This window comes from Castor canadensis, chromosome 11 (assembly GCF_047511655.1).
Source record: "Castor canadensis chromosome 11, mCasCan1.hap1v2, whole genome shotgun sequence".
NCBI lineage: Eukaryota > Metazoa > Chordata > Mammalia > Rodentia > Castoridae > Castor > Castor canadensis.
Window position 1 is genome coordinate 52,300,760 of NC_133396.1, and position 17,995 is coordinate 52,318,754.

General features: G+C 35.1%; 1 protein-coding gene and 1 non-coding gene across 24 annotated transcripts in view; one reads left to right on the top strand and one right to left on the bottom strand.

The window, feature by feature from the left end:
• The window catches only part of Ncor1 (nuclear receptor corepressor 1), a 156,657-nt gene that overhangs the window by 103,492 nt on the left and 35,170 nt on the right, over positions 1-17,995 (bottom strand). For all 23 annotated transcript variants that reach the window (XR_012438727.1, XM_074046740.1, XM_074046747.1 and 20 more), the window contains exons 4-6: positions 13,837-14,029; positions 11,679-11,861; positions 2,857-2,970 (exon numbers count right to left, since the gene is read on the bottom strand). Coding sequence is in view for 22 of the 23 variants with exons in the window: in XM_074046740.1 (XP_073902841.1) it covers positions 2,857-2,970; positions 11,679-11,861; positions 13,837-14,029 (490 nt within the window). In the remaining variant the exon portion in view is untranslated. The remainder of the gene's footprint in view (positions 1-2,856; positions 2,971-11,678; positions 11,862-13,836; positions 14,030-17,995) is intronic.
• Trnaa-agc (transfer RNA alanine (anticodon AGC)) lies at positions 14,756-14,828 on the top strand. Its single transcript has one exon. It is a non-coding gene; the product is annotated as a tRNA-Ala (tRNA).

The window sequence follows — 17,995 nt, forward strand, 5'->3', positions numbered from 1 at the left end:
TGTGAGATTGGAAGATGTTGGTATGAGACATACTCTCCATCATCCCCTTCCTTTTCTGTGATGCCATTCTCTTGCAAATTCATCAGTCAAAATACAAACAAGATTATTTCTGAAAACTTCTCTACTACATTCTAACAACCATTCTCTTAATGTATTATTATTCTGAAATTAGAGTACCTGCAAATATTTTTGGAAATAGCAATCAAACTGTTAAAAATAATCCAGAATAGTCTGTTTAAGAGACTCGACAAACTTAGTCTAAAGTTTAAATACGCAACAAGTCAACTTTTCTCTCAGGAAGCCAACTTTAAAATTAGCAGTTTCTTTTGGGCAATTTTCTTCCTCCCACTAACTTTCTAAATAAAAGAAAAATGTCTTACAGACGATAGTGTTTTTTGCTAATGCTTCAGCCACAATGGGCTTAATTCCTTGCTACATAAGGAAAAAGGAAGAGATGTACTTTTGTCTTTTTCCCTCTCTTCCTGCCTGTGATATGGTTAATCATTACTAGATAAGGTAAATCATTAATAAGAGGTAGACAGGCACTGGAGAGGGAGCTATATGGCAGGCCCAGTTGAGCTTTCCTCCTCTAACTTCCAGAGCCCTATGATTGTAGAACTGCAACAAATGACTAGTAGCAATAGCAGGGTACATTTAAGAAAGTATATGGCATTGAAGGTGTGGCTCATGTGGTAGAACATCTGCCTTGCAAGCCCAAGGTCCTGAGTTCCCTAGTAACCAACAAAAAAGCATATGAAAGAAAGAAAACAATGACTTCTATAGCTCAAAAAAACAAAACAAAGAATTTTTCACTGTTAAGAGGGTTAAGTCTTATATTAAGTTTTCAAATTTGGTTTTCTTTTCTTCAAGGAATAAACAAATCAATCAGTTAGGGGGAATTCAATCACTAATTATCACTGAATCTAATTTATTTGAAAATTATCTCAAGGTACACAAAAGTCAACATTTTATAAAACTTTTTAAAAAAACATACATATTTCCATTGTTATCAGCTCTAATCCCTATTACTTTATCCCAGAGATCACAAAATTAGTCATTAAGTCAATCAGCCAATGAAAATGTTTTGTAGTTCTACAGAGTATTTCCTAAAAATTAAACTTCACATAAAACCCCTTACTTCTATCTTCTCTCAAACAAGAAGGCAACTGTCTACCCTGAGCTAGCATCTTCCCTCTAAGCACAGCATAGTCACCTTTCAGGTCCTGTATGACCTCCACCTTTATTGAATTTACCTGCAGGAGATTGTTCTGGCCATTCAATAAACTGGACCATTTTTGAGCCCACACAAAAAAATAGTATTAATTGCCCATACTTTTACCTGTCCATGATACTTACTATATGTAAATATACCTATATATACATACACATATATTTCAGTCCAAAATTATTCCTATAAATGTTTGTTTAATTACTAATTCAAAGTTGCTTTCTCCTTCCTTCCTTCCTACTTACCTTTCTGTCTATCTACCTATGCCCTTGATCATGGTAGGCAGGTGTTCTACCACTAAGCTGTTCCCCAAGTCAACAACTTCTTTTCTTAAAACCAATATCCTTTCAGATCTGGCAACTAGGTTGGGCTGCCTGTGCAAAATAGATTGATGAATCAACTCACTACAAAGCAACTAAACTGAAACAACAATTCCAAACTATACCTTATGATTACCTTTACCAAGCAAGCCTGTTTTCTCAGTAATATTTAAAGTCTGTTATTATGTTTTAGATTGAGAACTTCTAGAAGCCCATTGTTAAGCAGCGTGGATAGAACATTTTCTTTACATTGAGGTGAAATTATTTTCCTTCAACTGCTAGTTCCTTAGCCAGGTTCTAGATAAAAACTAGCTTTGTCATTACAAAAATAATTCATAGAATTGAGGCCTGGTTTTCCTAAATCCACAAATATTTTAAATTAAGAGTATGATAGAATTAAGAGTATGATAGAAGAAACTATTTTAATAAAAGAAATAAAATAAAAATCCAAGCTGGGTGGGGTGGTTCATGCCTGTAATCCTCACTACTCAGGAGGTAGAGATGGTGGGTGGAGGCCAGGCTGGGCAAAAATTTCACAAGATTCCCCATCTTAACCAAAAGGAGGTTGGTGGGCCTAGCTAATCTGGGCAAAAAGAGAGACCCAGAGGAATCAAAGCATGGCTCATACTAATTCAAAGTTTTCTTTCATGACTTCTGTCTAGTAGGCACAGGTCAGAACTCAAACCCCAGAATTGCCCAAAGCCAAAAAAAAAAAAAAAAAAATAACCAAAAAGCAAAGTTTACCTAATGGTCAAAGTTTACCTTGAACTTTATAAGTAAAGTTCAACCACAGCCAGTTATCAATTCTGAAGCTGATAATGAAGTTCTTTTTTTTTTTCAATGTGGGGGTTTGAACTCAGGGCCTACACCCTGAGTTACTCCATCAGCCCTATTTTTTGTGATGGGTTTTTCAAGAAAGGGTCTCATGAACTGTTTGCCCTGGTTGGCTTTGAACCGCGATCCTTCTAATCTCTGCCTCCTGAGTAGCTAGGATCACAGGCATGAGCCACTGGCGCCCAGCAATGGTTATTTTCACATACTGAAAGTTTATCAGGCTTTGGTATCAAATGCCCCTGAAGAAACAAAATGGCTGCTTTGTAGTATGTAACACCAAACATACTTGTCAGTATTTATATAATAGGAAAGAGATTCAGCTGATAAGTTCTATTCATTAAATAATATTTATGAAACATATAAAATAGAAATCATGCTGTAATATAATTACCATTACAAGCAAATTATTAGTACTTAGAAAAGGCAGTCAAGTGGATTGAATGGCCTGTGCTGTCACAGAAAGCGTAAGCTTACCCGATTCTCATCATAAATAATTTGGACAATACTGCGGTGTTTCTGCTCCACTGGAGGAGGGGATACAGGCTTCTCGGGCTCAGGAGGTTTAGCTGCTTCTTCCTCGAGCTGTTGCTAAGAAACCCAGAAAGGAAGAATCAGACATCTATGCACCCCCACCAGTAATTAATTGCCAAAGATAACGTATGCTACCAAACACAGCTTGCAGAATCTGTAGGATAACCACTTAATCTAAGAGGGTTTGTGGACCCAAGGGCTCAATGAAAAACAATTACATCCATTTAAACTAGTAACTAAAGAATACAAATCAACCTAAGATAGACAAAAAATTAAGATATAAACCACACATATACATATAACATATTAAACAGATATAAAACTAAGGGTAAACGTCTTTTAATATTTTAATCCTGATAAATTTAAAGCACAACTAGCTTAATGAAGGTACCTATGTGCCTCTAGCACAATGACCTTTGATTGGCATTGGAAAAACACTTTTATAGGTTACAGATACACAGTACATTTTAAGGTCTTGTGGGAAAACAATATGATACAAAAGAGGGTTAATACTTAACTCAGCACAGCACCACAGAACTACCAAATCCAACTTTTCTATCTCCTATAGCCCCAGACAAGAGGCAGTGGACTGCTGGTGTGGACAAGAGTAAAGCAGAAGGCTATGTGTATTATTCTGTCTGGGTTTGAGCCTCAGGGTCACACGTTACGGGTGATGTGATTCCAGAACCATTTCTGGGACCTTGCCTCCATCTTAAGCAAGTATCTAGACCATTCATATACAAAGCAGGAACAACAATTTCACCAATCATATAGCTTTTGAAAAGATTAAATAACCCACAAAAGCACAATGCACCTATAAATCTCCAGCATATATTACCCACTATTTTGTAAGCAGGGACTTGTCTGCCTTGCCACTTTTTTTCCCCTAGCACTTAAACCAGTACCTAAAATCTAGTAAATGTTCAACAAATACTCACATGAATAAATAAAGAGTAAGTCTCTTGCCTAAGATGATAAAGAGGACATCAGGTAAAGTGAAGTTAAGGTTATAAGGCCTAGAGGAAAAAATTATCTGTACTACTTAGATGGATATAAAGCTCCCAGTGCTGTAAATTAGACCATGCCCAAATGAAAGGACAAAAGTCTGTCGAGAGAGAGAGAGAGAGAGAGAGAGAGAGAGAGAGAGAGAGAGAGAGAGAGAGACAGAGAGACAGAGAGAAAGAGAGAGAGAGAGAGAAAGAGAAGCTTGTAGGAATATTTTCACTTTAGATTTACAAAGTACCCATGCAAACCTGTTGTCTTAAAGCAAAAGAAAGATTTTGAAATCCTGGTATCATTATTACGGGAATGAGTTCTTCAATGACGCTCTTTCTTTTAGTTTATTCACATTGAAGAACAGATGATCAAGAAATCACACTTTGTTTTTAGTACCTAAATAATCCTGGAATAACATCATTATAACTGAAAGGTTAAAAACAGTAATAAATACTTTCCTCAACTATTTGTTCTTTTATGTTAACTTTACATTAATTCTGTCAAATCCAACAGTTACACTTAATTGGAATTTTTATTAAAATTGGATAGAACATATAGTTTAACATAAAATGAGCACAAAGCACTCTTAATCAGCTTCTATCGCTATGGTATGTTTCTTTATTTACTCTAGCTATATTTCACATCTATTCCTCAATAAAATTTGGCTTCAATCCATCTCATCATGGCCATAAAATGTATTTCATTATTTCTAATTATTATATATTACATCTCATAATGGACACATAATGTATTTTATTATTTCTAATATTTTAGTGTGTTACAGGTTATTAAGTACTTGCTATGTGTCACACACAATGCAGTATATTTCTTAAGAAAGACTCAGTGGAATAATACCCATGAAAACTTAAACTTAAAATTGCCAGACATTATTAAAATTTAGTGAGGGAGCAGATTTGAAAATGAGCCAAGTAGAAATTACAGAAATAAAAACACAGCTATTAAAACTGAAGATAGATTTAGCTAGCTCACGGCTATAATCCTAGCTACTCAGGAGGCAGAGACCAAGAGGATCTCAGTTGAAGCCAGTTCTCAAGACCCTATCTCAGAAATACTAACACTAAAAAGGGCTGGCAGAGTGGCTCAAATGGATGAACTCCTGAGTTCAAACTTCAGTACCACCAAAAAAGAAAAAAAGAAACTGAAGATAGATTTGACAGTAAATTATAATTGAAAAGAGATGTATTGAAAGTTTTTTGTTAAAAAAAAAGATAATGGGGTTTGGAATGTAGCTCACCCAAGTGGTAGGATGCTTGACTAACATGCATGAGGACCTGGGATCTATGACCAGCACCTCAAAAAATGTAATAATAGCTTAGCATTTTCCACAACTGATTTAAAAAGTGCTAACCATATTTAGGAAATTCAATAAATCTCATACTGAATACATTTAAAAATACAAATACCTAAGTCTATCAGTCAAAATAATAGAAACTAAAGAAAAAGAAAATACTCAAAGCAGCCAGAAAGAAAATTAAGATTATCCACAAAACAGAAATTAGACTAAGGGCTCATGTCTTCAAAATAAAAGCCAGACACAGTGCAGTAAGAGCAAATAGCTACATACCAAATAAAATTGTCTTTCAATCATCAGGCTTAAGTAACAGAGTATTTAAGTCATAAAAACAAAACAAATACTGAGTTTGCCAAAGGAAATGCTAAAGGATGTTCTTCCAGCAGAAAAGTATCTCCCCAGATGAAATATCTGAGTTGGAAGAAGAAATGATGAGCAAATTAATGACAAATACATGGGTCAACTTAAACAATCACTGAGTACACATGTGAAATTACAATGTCTACAGTGCTCTAAAATAATTAGAACACACAACAGTGATGGCATAAGAGGTGGGAAAAAAGAAAGAGAAACAGACTTACAGTAAAAATCATTACTAGAGATAGAAGGTCAATAACTCTAAAAGAAAAAAAATGCTTAACTAACTAGTAATAGAATTTTAGAATGACAGAGTGGCTCAAGTGGTGGAGTGCCTGCCCAGCAAACTTAAGACTCTGAGTTCAAATCCTGATACTGCCAAAAAAAATTTTTTATTTGTTTACACCTAAAAATAAAACCTGAAAATACACAGGATAAAAACCATTAACTCTTAGGAAAAATAGATAAATCCAAAATCACAATGGTAACTAATAAGTTGCAGAAAAAAATGAGCAGTGATATAAAGATTTAAAAAGTAAAAAAATACAAATTATTTTGAAGCACAACCAGAATGTTTATGGAAACTGAGCACCATAATGGGCCAAAACTTAAGAGCCAAAATTTTTAAAAATCGTAATAAACACCTGTATTAAACACTTACCTAGCAAACCTGAGGACCTGAGTTCAAACTCAAGGAAGGAGGAGAGAGAAGAGGGAGGGAGGGAGGAAGAGATCACATTCTCTGGCAAGAATTTAGAAATCAAACAACCAAAAACAACTCAAAACAAAACATACATCTAAAATTTAAAAAACACAGATCCAAAAAGAAATCATACTGGACAGCAGAAAAGTTTTACAAATGAAAACTTCTGAAATGCACCTAAAAAGAGTATATAAAAAGAGGAAAAAGGGGTCGAAGCTAAAAATCAATGTGTTAAACAACCAAGTTTATATGTTATAAAAGAGTAGAATAAAACCAAAGAAAGGAAATAAAAGATAGAAATCTCTTATATAGAGAATACAATTATATTCTCTAAAATAAAGATGGAGAAAACTTACTTCCAGAAGAAATAGAACTGAACTTAAAGAAAAAAAAAAAAAAAAGAAATACTTGAGGTGGAGCACAGAAGCTCATACCTGTAATCCTATCTAGTTGGGAAGTAGAGACCAAGAGGATTTCAGGTCAGTCCAGACAAAAAGTTAGCAAGACCCCCATCTTAACGATAACAAAAGCTGAGCACAGTAATACATTCCTATTATAAATGTAACCCTATCTGAAAAGTACCTACAGTAAAAAGCACTGAAGGTGTGACTATAGTGGCAGAGCACCTGCCTTTCAAGCACAAGGCCCTGAGTTCAAACCCCAGGACTGCAAAAAGTAAACAAAAAAAGTCATAAATCTTCATACATATACACATATGCCAAAAAATAAAATGATTCCCATTATACCCACATGATTTTACCAGTGCTTAAATTCTGCCAATCACTCAAGGAACAAATAATTACAATCTTATAAACTATTTAGAATTTAGAAATGGTCAGTCAGTACCAGAGAGAGAGAAACATTAGCATGATGTTACTAATATAAGAGGGGAAAAAGATGATCTCCTTTCACTAATAAAAATAAAATAAACTTGTTGTTAAATTAAAGCCATGAATTTATTTTTTTTTATTTTTTTTCTTTTATTATTCATATGTGCATACAAGGCTTGGGTCATTTCTCCCCACTGCCCCCACCCCTTCCCTTACCACCCACTCCGCCCCCTCCCTCTCCCCCCCACCCCCTCAATACCCAGCAGAAACTATTTTGCCCTTATTTCTAATTTTGTTGTAGAGAGAGCATAAGCAATAATAGGAAGGAACAAGGGTTTTTGCTGGTTGAGATAAGGATAGCTATACAGGGCATTGACTCACATTGATTTCCTGTGCGTGGGTGTTACCTTCTAGGTTAATTCTTTTTGATCTAACCTTTTCTCTAGTTCCTGGTCCCCTTTTCCTATTGGCCTCAGTTGCTTTTAAGGTATCTGCTTTAGTTTCTCTGCATTAAGGGCGACAAATGCTAGCTAATTTTTTAGGTGTCTTACCTATCCTCACCCCTCCCTTGGGCGCTCTCGCTTTATCATATGCTCAAAGTCCAGTCCCATTGTTGTGTTTGCCCTTGATCTAATGTCCACATATGAGGGAGAACATATGATTTTTGGTCTTTTGGGCCAGGCTAACCTCACTCAGAATGATGTTCTCCAATTCCATCCATTTACTAGCAAATGATAACATTTCTTTCTTCAAAGGCATGAATTTATTTTTAAAAAATAGACAATGCATCATGACTAAGGTTAAATCTATATACACAGATGATTTAAAATTCAAACAAGTACAGTGGTTACTGCACTAAGAGACTAAGGGAGACAAACTGTATGATCAGCAAACAAATGTTAAAAAAGCACTTGATAAAATTCAAAATTCCTACATAATTAAAACCTTTGCCTACTAGGAATACAAGAGAATTTCTTAACCTGGTGAAGAATATCTACAAAACACTTACAATATAATCAGTGGTAAAATAAAAAATATTAACAGGGACCACTTTCAACATTTTATTTACATTCTTAAAGCAGTAAAGCAACAGAAAAATAAATAAAAGAGATAAATGCTGGAAAGAACCAAAACTGCCTAACACTTGGAAAGCTGAGATGGGAGGATGGCGTGTTCAAGGCCAGTCTAAGCTACACAGCAAGACCTTGTGTCTCAATGAAGAGAAGAGAAGAGAAGAGAAAACTGCTATTTTCTAAAACTACTCATACGACCATTAACTATGCAGAATGCCCAAAAGAACCTACAAATACATTAGCATTAAAACAATTTAGGAAGGCTTCTAGCCCATATAAAAAAAAGTCAAAGGAAGTATTTTAAAAATATTATTGATAAAAGCATAAAAAAATTAAGAGCCTAAGGCTGAATCTAACACAAAGCATATAAAATATTATGGACAAAAAATAAAATATAAAAAGACCTCCTAAAAATGAGCAGATAGATCATGTTCATGGGTCGGAAGGCACAATGTTATAGATATTATTCTCCCCAAATTGACCCACATCATCTCTGCGATTCCAATAAGAGCTGGGCGCCGGGGGCTCACACAAGTAACCCTAGCTACTCAGAAGGCAGAGCAGGAGGATCATGGAAGCCAGCCTGGCCAAACACTTCATGAGATACTATCTCAAAATAAACCCCTTCACAGAAAAGGGCTGTGGAGTGGCTCAAAGTATAGGCCCTGAGTTCCAACACCAATACTGCAAAAAAAAAAAAAAAGAAAAGAAAAAAAAATTCAGAAGTATTTATTGAAACCCAAACCCAAACAATGTAATCCTAAAAAGTTACATGAAATGTAAAAATCTAAAAATACCTAAAATGTGCTTTTAGAAGTGGAGCGTACCTTATTGGATAAGAAGAATTATTATACCTCTCTAGTAATTAGGAGAATCAATTGTATTTCTGCATCAATACCACAAAGAGACCAGTAGATATGAACTACAGAGCCCAGAAATAAATCCATATACAGATAGAAACATGAATTTAATAAAGCCAGTATATTAGAAAGAATGAACTTTTTCAATTAAGTCCATACAAAAAAATAAAACCTGAATTTTGACTCCTGAGACTAACACAAAAACCAATTACCAGTGAATTAAATACTTTAAGAAGCAAAACTATGGGGGGTAGGGGGAAGAGAGGAGGTGGCCCAAACAATGTATACACATGTAAGTAAATGTAAAAATAATAAAAGAGAAAAAAAATAAAGAAAGAAGCAAAACTGTATGTTTAAGATGATAACACAGTAAATTGCCTTATGCATATAAAACCTAAGGAAATTCTATTCACCACAGAACACTACTAGGATCAAAGACCCAAACTGTAAATGCTAAAACCATAAAACTAAAAGCTGGGCATGACGGTGCATGGCTGTAATCCCGGCACACATGAAGCTAAGACAGAAGGGTTTTCAGTTGGAGGGTAGCCTTGGCTACACAGCAAGCTCAGACCAGCCTGACTACATAGTGAAACCTTGTGCCAAAAATAAATAGAAGATAAATAAAGAAAACAGAGCCATATATCTTTGTGATCTTGAATTGGGCAATGGTTGGTTCTTACATATGACACCACAAGAACAAATGATAAAAAAACTAAACCGGACTTCAACAAAATTAAAAACTTTTGTGTATCAAAGGGTACTGTCGGGGAAGTAAAAAGGCACAAACAGAATGAGAAAATATCTCCAAGTCATTATGTGATGAGGATCTAATATCCAAATTACACATAAAACCCCTTACAACTCAACAATAAAAACGGCTGGGCAGGGTGGTGCATACCTATAATCCCAGCTATGCAGGAGGCAGGAAGATCACAGTCTTGGAGGCCAGCAAAAATGGTTCAAGTGGTAGAGTCTTGCCCAGCAAGCACAAGGCCCTAATTCCAAACACCAGTACTGCTTCCAAAAAAAAAAATTGCAAATCAAAACCACAACAGCTTCATGCCTACTGGGATGGCCATTAAAAAAAAAAAGAAAAAAGAAAAAAAGCCAAGCACGGCAGTACATGTTTATAACCCCAGAATTTGGGAGTCTAAGACAGGAGGACTGCAATTCTGAGATTAACTTGGGCTAGTGAGACCCTGTGTCAAAAAAAGAAAAAAAAAAAAAAAAAAGAAAGAGAGAGAGAGAACAAATGTTGGCAAGGAGGTAAGAAAAAGCAGAATCCTCATAAATTGCTGGTAGAAATGTAAAATTGTACCTCCACTTGAGGAAACAGTTTGACACTTCCTCAAATATTTAAACAAATTTACCAAATGAGCCAGCAATTCCTCTCCTAGGTATATATCATCCAAGACTTTTTTTCTTTAATTCCACACAAAAACTAGTACACGAATGTCACAGTAGCATTCTTATAATCATCAAAAGTGAAAACAACCCAAATGTCCACCGACTAATAAGTGCAGAAATAAAACATTATCTGCTCATGCAATGGAAATATTTAGCCAGAGGGGAAAGTTAGTAATATGCTAATGCAAGATATAACATGGATGAATCTTGAAAACATGTCAAATAAATAAACCCAAACACAAAAAGGTTATAGGAATCTATTTATCTAAAATGTCCAGAATAAGCAAATCATAGAGACAGAAATAGATGAATGGTTGCCATGGGATGGAAATAGGGGAAAGTGGAGATATGGGCTTCTTTTTGAAGTAGAAAAAAAATTTTCTGGATAGATAGTGGTGACAGCTGCACTTCATAAACATAAGCACTTAACTGTGTACTTCGAAAGGCTGATTATTATGGTATGTGAATTATATCTCAAATTTTAAAATGTTGTCCTTTGAGCCAAGCATGGTGGCATGTACCTATAGTCCCATCTACTCAGGAGCTGAGATAGGAATTCAGGTCCAACATAAGCAGATCCCATCTCTTAAAAAAAAAAAAAAAAAGAAAGAAAGAAATATATAGAGAGATACATCTATCTATCTGTAAATAGATAGATATATCTCCCTCATTAAAAAAACTATTCAAAAAAATAAAATAACAAGCCATAAATTGAGCAATACCTATTATACACATAACTGACAAGAAACTTTAGGAAATCTTAGAAACAAAAAAAGACAAAATGAGAGCATAAGGACAAAAGGAATCAATAACACACACAAAGAACAGTAATAAAGTAAAAAAAAATGAAAGTAAGCTCAGCCATACTCCTAACGAAGGAAATGCAAGTTGAAACCACACTAAACTAGTTTACACTCAAACGAAAAGAAAACAAGGTAAGACATGCAAAAACTGGCAGGCAAATATGCTGCCAGTGGGAAGATATAATGGGACTGCAATTTTAGCAAATTTGGTACACTCAAAGATCATATATGCAGACAGTTCAGCAGGGGAAATGAATGGATGAAAGTAAGGAAACTAATGGTAAAAGAACCAAGTCACAGAATATATAAGGCATGATTCCTTTTAAGTCAAAGTTTTAGAATATAGAAAATTCAGCAATATCCTGTTTAGGGAGACAAACATACATCTTAGAATATTTTAAGTAGTGAAAATAACACCTACTTGTTTCTTTTTCAGTTTAAGGATCTGCTGTTCTACTTTTGCAATTTCTCGATCTACACGATCCATACTCTGTATTAACTCTTCCTTTGAAAGCTTTGAAGGTGAAGCATTTTGATCATCTCCACATGGTTGCCCAGCAATTGGAGAGGAGGGAGCATCATGTTTGCCTCCAAATGCTGGATCCTTTAGAAAGAAGAAAAATCAAGAACAGCAAGTTATTTCTCACTAACAGCCAATGTTAGAGTCAAGATTATCTAAATTGAAAAGTAAATTTTCAAACGTAGCAGAGCCATGTACTGTTTCTCTAATGATAATCTTTCATTAGAATTTTCATATGCACACAGAAGAAAATATTCACGCAATTCCTGCAAATGTTTATACCACTTTTATAGTTTAGATTTATGGTTCACTATTTTGTAGGCCCTAAAAGCTACATAGAACAATAGGTTGATCAATAACAATACTGACAACCACAGAGAATTTGAGGAGAAATAATGACGCAATCAAAACAAGAAGATTGATATCTCTCAGCCATTTTCTTGAAATGGCTTTTTAGGTCTCAGCAAGTAAGCTGGAAAATACTGTTAATCCAGGTAAACCTTTTATGTCCACCTAAGTTACCAATCGTTCCAATAGTTCCTTTCTATCAAAAAAAAAAAAAAAAATTCAGGTACTGGGAATGTGGCTCAATGATATAGCACCCAGCTTGTATGAAGCCCTGGATTTTATCCCAAACGTCAAAGAAAAAGTTTTCAGGCTTTCCAAGGACCAAAACTGAGGCTCATGAAATTCAGAAAAACAACCTAGGAAGTTTTATTGCTACTATCTCTGGACTACCTTCTTAAAGGGTAGCTAAATCTACTCCCACCACAGCACATACAACATCTCTTTAGAAAAATACATTTTACATCCCCTCACCCTAAGACAAAAAATGACATCCCATTCCACCCACAGATCAGCCATGATCTCTGCAACAGAGTAACAGTCCCTCCACCAAAATCTATCACTCCAGCACACACACACACGAACACACACCATTTCCAGGCTGGGCTGAAGATGTACTCAATGATTTTAGACAAAAGTACTAGTTTTCTTTAGGCTATGAGAATCTTACAATGAGGATTGTTACTAGGATTATAGAAACCTAAAATATATGAAATAATGATTAAATGTGAAAACTCAGTAATTCTGAACCAAGAATGGACATAGGAGACACTTGAATAGTTGTTCCAAAATACTTTGGTACAGAGATTTCAGTTAAAATAGAACATGTATATTGCTAAAACGCCTCATATTCTGTAACAACATACACTACTTAATATAAAAGGACTTCTGAGGAAAATAAGATATCACAATACCACGTTGTACATAGGAAATATATATAATTTTCATTTAAAACTTAACAAAACAATGGGGTTGCTAACTACAAGTAACAGAATTATAGATATCTTTTTCCTCTGTAATTTCCAAATTTTCTGTAATACATTAATTAGGAAATTTATTCTATATAAATTTATATAAAAATTTTTTCTACATAAAAATTACAGATTTTTTTACCTTAAAATGTGTTCTCACTTGAATAGGTAGTTAATAAATTGCTACTGAATTTAAGGAACTTGCCGGGTACCAGTGGGTCAGGCCTATAATACTAGCTACTCAGGAGGCAGAGATCAAGAGGATCACAGTTTGAAGCCAGCCCAGGCAAACAGTTCAAGAGACCCTATCTCGAAAATACCTAACAAACAAAAAAAAGGACTGGTGGAGTGGCTCAAGGTATAGGCCTTGAGTTCAAGCCCCGGTACTGTGGGGAAAAAAAAAATTTATGGAACTCATTGAAAATTTCAGTTTGACAAAATGGGTAGTGTTGAGTACCTCTGACCACGTTAATGTGCAGCAAGTCAGTACAAAATGCTTGAGAACTAGCAACAGCAATTTTTCTTTATTGCACTTCTCATGCCAAAAAGTCAAATGAACTAATTTTAAAGTCTGGAGTCACTAAGTTTGTGGTTTATAGTTTTGTTTAACACAATTTTTACTTTTCCATAGCACTAACCTTTAGAGACTGGCTACTGGACTTTATTTTAGGCACTTTGCCTGAATACAACTAAATAAACATTACAGTCCTATAGCTCCACAGGACAAGAGAATAAATATTTACCTTCTTAGCATCTGCAGAAGACCTCAACCCTTCTGGCAGTGTGTGCACTAAAGGTAAAACCGCAGCACTGACACGCTGAAAATGGGAATCAGAAACCTGCTCCAGACGTGGTCGCTTAGATTCCAATGAATCATGATCCACAGCGGATGGGCCTGGGTGAAACTGTTCATATCCAGTTCTCCTTTCTTGAGGTCTAATACATACAAAGAAAACAAACACTGAAATTGTTAAGTGATCTACAACTCCCTGCTAACATCCCTGGTGAGACTTTAAAATAAATGAAAAGGTTATACTTACTTTCAGAGTGAACTCCAATCCTCCTCCACCTATTCCAGAATATAATCTATACCTTACCAGAGTACTACCAAACTTCTGGTTCTATTAGAAAATTTCTTTGGGACAAAGGGAAGAATTGTAAGCAAATCAACCTAGAAGTGAAAAGCTTAACAAAAGATTTTCATTTGCAAAAAACTAGTTAACTGAAGTTATTTAAAATATTTTTAAATCCATGCCATGAGTTACGTTAAGCTCAAAATAAAGCAGACTAATGGAGCAACCATTTTTCAGCCAAAAATAAAACAAAAAAAAAAAGCAAGTCTCCCAGCTATTGCTACAACATAGAAAGACTAATGACTTGTGACTTGAACTGTCATTAAGTCTTGAACACAAATCTCATGCACAGAAACCTAACGTTGTTTCTGAACACATCACACTGACGCCCCAAACAAATATTCTGTCCAAATTCTCCAAATACAATGTCTTAAATATCACAATCTGTCTTTCTTTACATGATGTGTTGCAGAGTCCTCATCATGGGTAGTCTTTAATTTTGCATTTTCTACTGAAGTATTCACAGAGGTGGCATTTTACTTTATAGGCAAGCTTTAATGTCTTGCAAAACATTTTGGGATGGCAGAGTGGTGGAATGGCTCAAGTGGTAGAGCACCTGCCTAGCAAGCATGAGGCCCTGAGTTCAATCCCCAGTACCACCAAAATGAATAAATAAATAAATCATTGAAAGCATAATCGCTGGATTTCATGTTTAAGATCAATGAGGAAAGAGATGCAAAATCCTATAAAATTATACATTCTTTTTTATTATATTATTGTTGTACTGTGGTACATTGTGACATTTACAAAAGTACTTATAATATATCATAGTTGAATTCACCCCCTCCATCATTCTTCTTTATCCTTCCCTTCCCCCATTCCTGAAATAGTTTTAACAGGTCTCATCTTTCCATTTTCATACATGAGTACATAATATTTCTATCACATTCACCCTCCTACACCCTTTCTTTATATCCTCCCCCACCACCACTGGTATCACACACCCCCCACAAGACCTGTTTTACCTTCCTGTTTCCCATTTTTTGAAAAAAAGGCATTTTTGTTTGTTTAAGACAGCTATACTTTCGAAAATTTTAAATCTCATTCAACACACAGAATTCTATTATCTCCTTAAAACTTAAGAATGCTTTTTAAAAAATGGTGGAGTGTTGCTCAGGAACAAAAACAAGGGTGACTTCTTACACCATTTACATTCAATAATGGATGGTCTTTCCTGTCGTAGCATTAGATAAGAAAAAGAAATAAATGGTATCCAAACTAGAAAGGAAAAGTATTTCTATTCACAGTTAGTGCTATAGTTTGGATCTGGGGTGCCCCCCTCCCAAGGCTGCTATGCTAAATGCTTGGTCCCCAGCCCGTGTCACTACTGGAAGATGGTGGAACCCTCAAGAGTTGGGGACTAATGGAAGGGTCAATGGGGGCATGCCCTGAAAGGGGATATTGGATCCTGAACCCTTCCTGGCTACCATGAGGTAAGCAGCTTTGTTCTACCACATGCTCCCTGCCATGATATTCTGCTTAACTCCAGGCCCAAAAACATTCAGAGGCAAACCTCTGAAACTATGAGCCAAAATAAATTTTTCCTCTTCTTAAGTTCATTATCTCAAATATTTTGCCATAGAAACAGAAACCTAACACAGATGACATGAACTTATATATAGAAAACCCTGAAGAAACTACATAAAACTGTTAGGGTTAATAAACAGATACAGCCAATTTACAGAACACAAAATCAACACGAAATTTAGTTGTATTCTATACACTAACATTGAATAATCCAAAAACAAAATAAAAAAACAATTCTACATACAATGCCACCAGAAAGAATAAAATAGCAAAGAATACATTCCACCACAGAGGCTTAGATTTTAAATACACTGACGGAAGAAATAAAAGACTTTGAAAACACAAGGTAGCTAATGCTCATGTACTAGGAGATCTAATGCTACTAAGATGGCAAAGCCATGTAAAAACTCAAATGACTTCATCAACATCCCACTGGTGATTTTCACAGAAACAGGAAAGCCTATCATAAAAACTGTATGGAATTTCAAGAGACTCCAGTCAAAACAACCTTAGGAAAAAAAAATAAGATTGGAGAACTTATTCTTCACAATTTCAAACCTTATTATAAAGCCACAGTAATCAAGAGATTCATCCTCTACTGTGCAGTCAGAGGTAATCTATCAAAAAACTAGCATTTGGCATGAGGTTAAACGCCAAGCCAGTCAACAAACCATACACAAAGTTATAATAATTTTGTGCAAAAATTCAGAATTTCCCCTTTCTATCAGCCAGTGTGATCCTTCTGTTGTAAAGGGCCTAGCAAGTAGTTCCTGAGCTGGATTTTAACCCTCAGTTGCCCCTTTAACCAGAAACCCTTGTTCGGTAACTTGCAATTATTACATTTTATTTAAAACAACTCTGCCTGTGAGAGTTATCAGAACAGAAGGTAAAGAATATCTAGTATCTGAGAAGAACTTAAGGGAACCAGGGTCAAAGATAATTAAGAAAAACACTGTGGGTGACAGAGCGCCTGCCTAGCAAGTGTCAGCCCTGAGTTCAAACCCCAGTACCACAAAAAAAAAAAAAAAAGAAAAAACACTGAGTAAGTAACCTCTCTTTTTAGCAAGAAATGAAACCACTTCCCATTTCAACCTGCCAATCTTTTAAGAAGAACTACTCAAGCACCAACTAAAATATAACATAACAATGTTTAAAATTTCAAAAAAAAAATTAAATGAACTATTAAAATCTAATAAAAAATACAATCTTGTATCGGGAGCCCCAGAGGAACAAAGCACAAAATTTGAAGTTAATTTTTTAAAAACTAACACTAGTAGAATGGAAAGCCACTTGTGGAAATACACTGATCATTTCTCAAACAGTTAAACTGTAGAGTGACCAGTGGACTCACCAAGTCTATTCTCCTACATATATTACCAAGAGAAAGGAAAATACACAATTTACATAAAAATATAGTTTACACAATGCTGTATACAAAGGTTCAAAATAACATTTATAATAGTCAAAAGTGAAAACAAGGGCTATAGGTCAGTGGTAAAGTGCTTGCCTAGCATTCCCAAGGCCCTGGGTTTGATCCCAAGCAACACACACACGCATGCATACACACACCCATCTCACAATCGCATCAGTCTTATTCACTGAAAACTAAGGAAGGGTACTCTTTAAAAATAAAATGTATTTCACTTAAAATATTTCAAAAAATGATTTGGTGTCTTCTTTTGTTACTCAAGGAGAGACCAATTATCTGAATTTCAGTATATATTTTATAATGTCTAAAACTACCTCATCTGTTCTGCATCTTTTTATTTAAATATCCAAATACTCCAAGTAGCTACATGAACTAATTTTGTTAGTGGAAACTAGAAAAAACATGATGGATGATACACATGCCTGTAGTCCTAGCTACTTGGAAGGCTGATATCAACAGGACTGCAGTTTGAGGCCAGCCTGGGGGAAATAGTTCTTGAGACTCCATCTCCAAATTAACTGGAGCAAGATGGACTAGAGGTGTGGCTCAAGTGGTAGACTGAAGTACAAAGACCTGAGTTCGAATTCTAGTCCCCCCCAAAAAGACTTATTTTTATAAGAGAACTATATTTATAAAATTATATACAATTTTAACAAAAATATTCCAGTAATACATAACAGCATTAAGAAGCAAGTCACCCCAAATCCCACCATACAAAAATGATTATAAAATAAGGCATCATTTCAGACATTATTTTATTTTTAAATATGAATAGATGAAGGTAAGGCAAACAAAAAGCATCATAACCAGCAG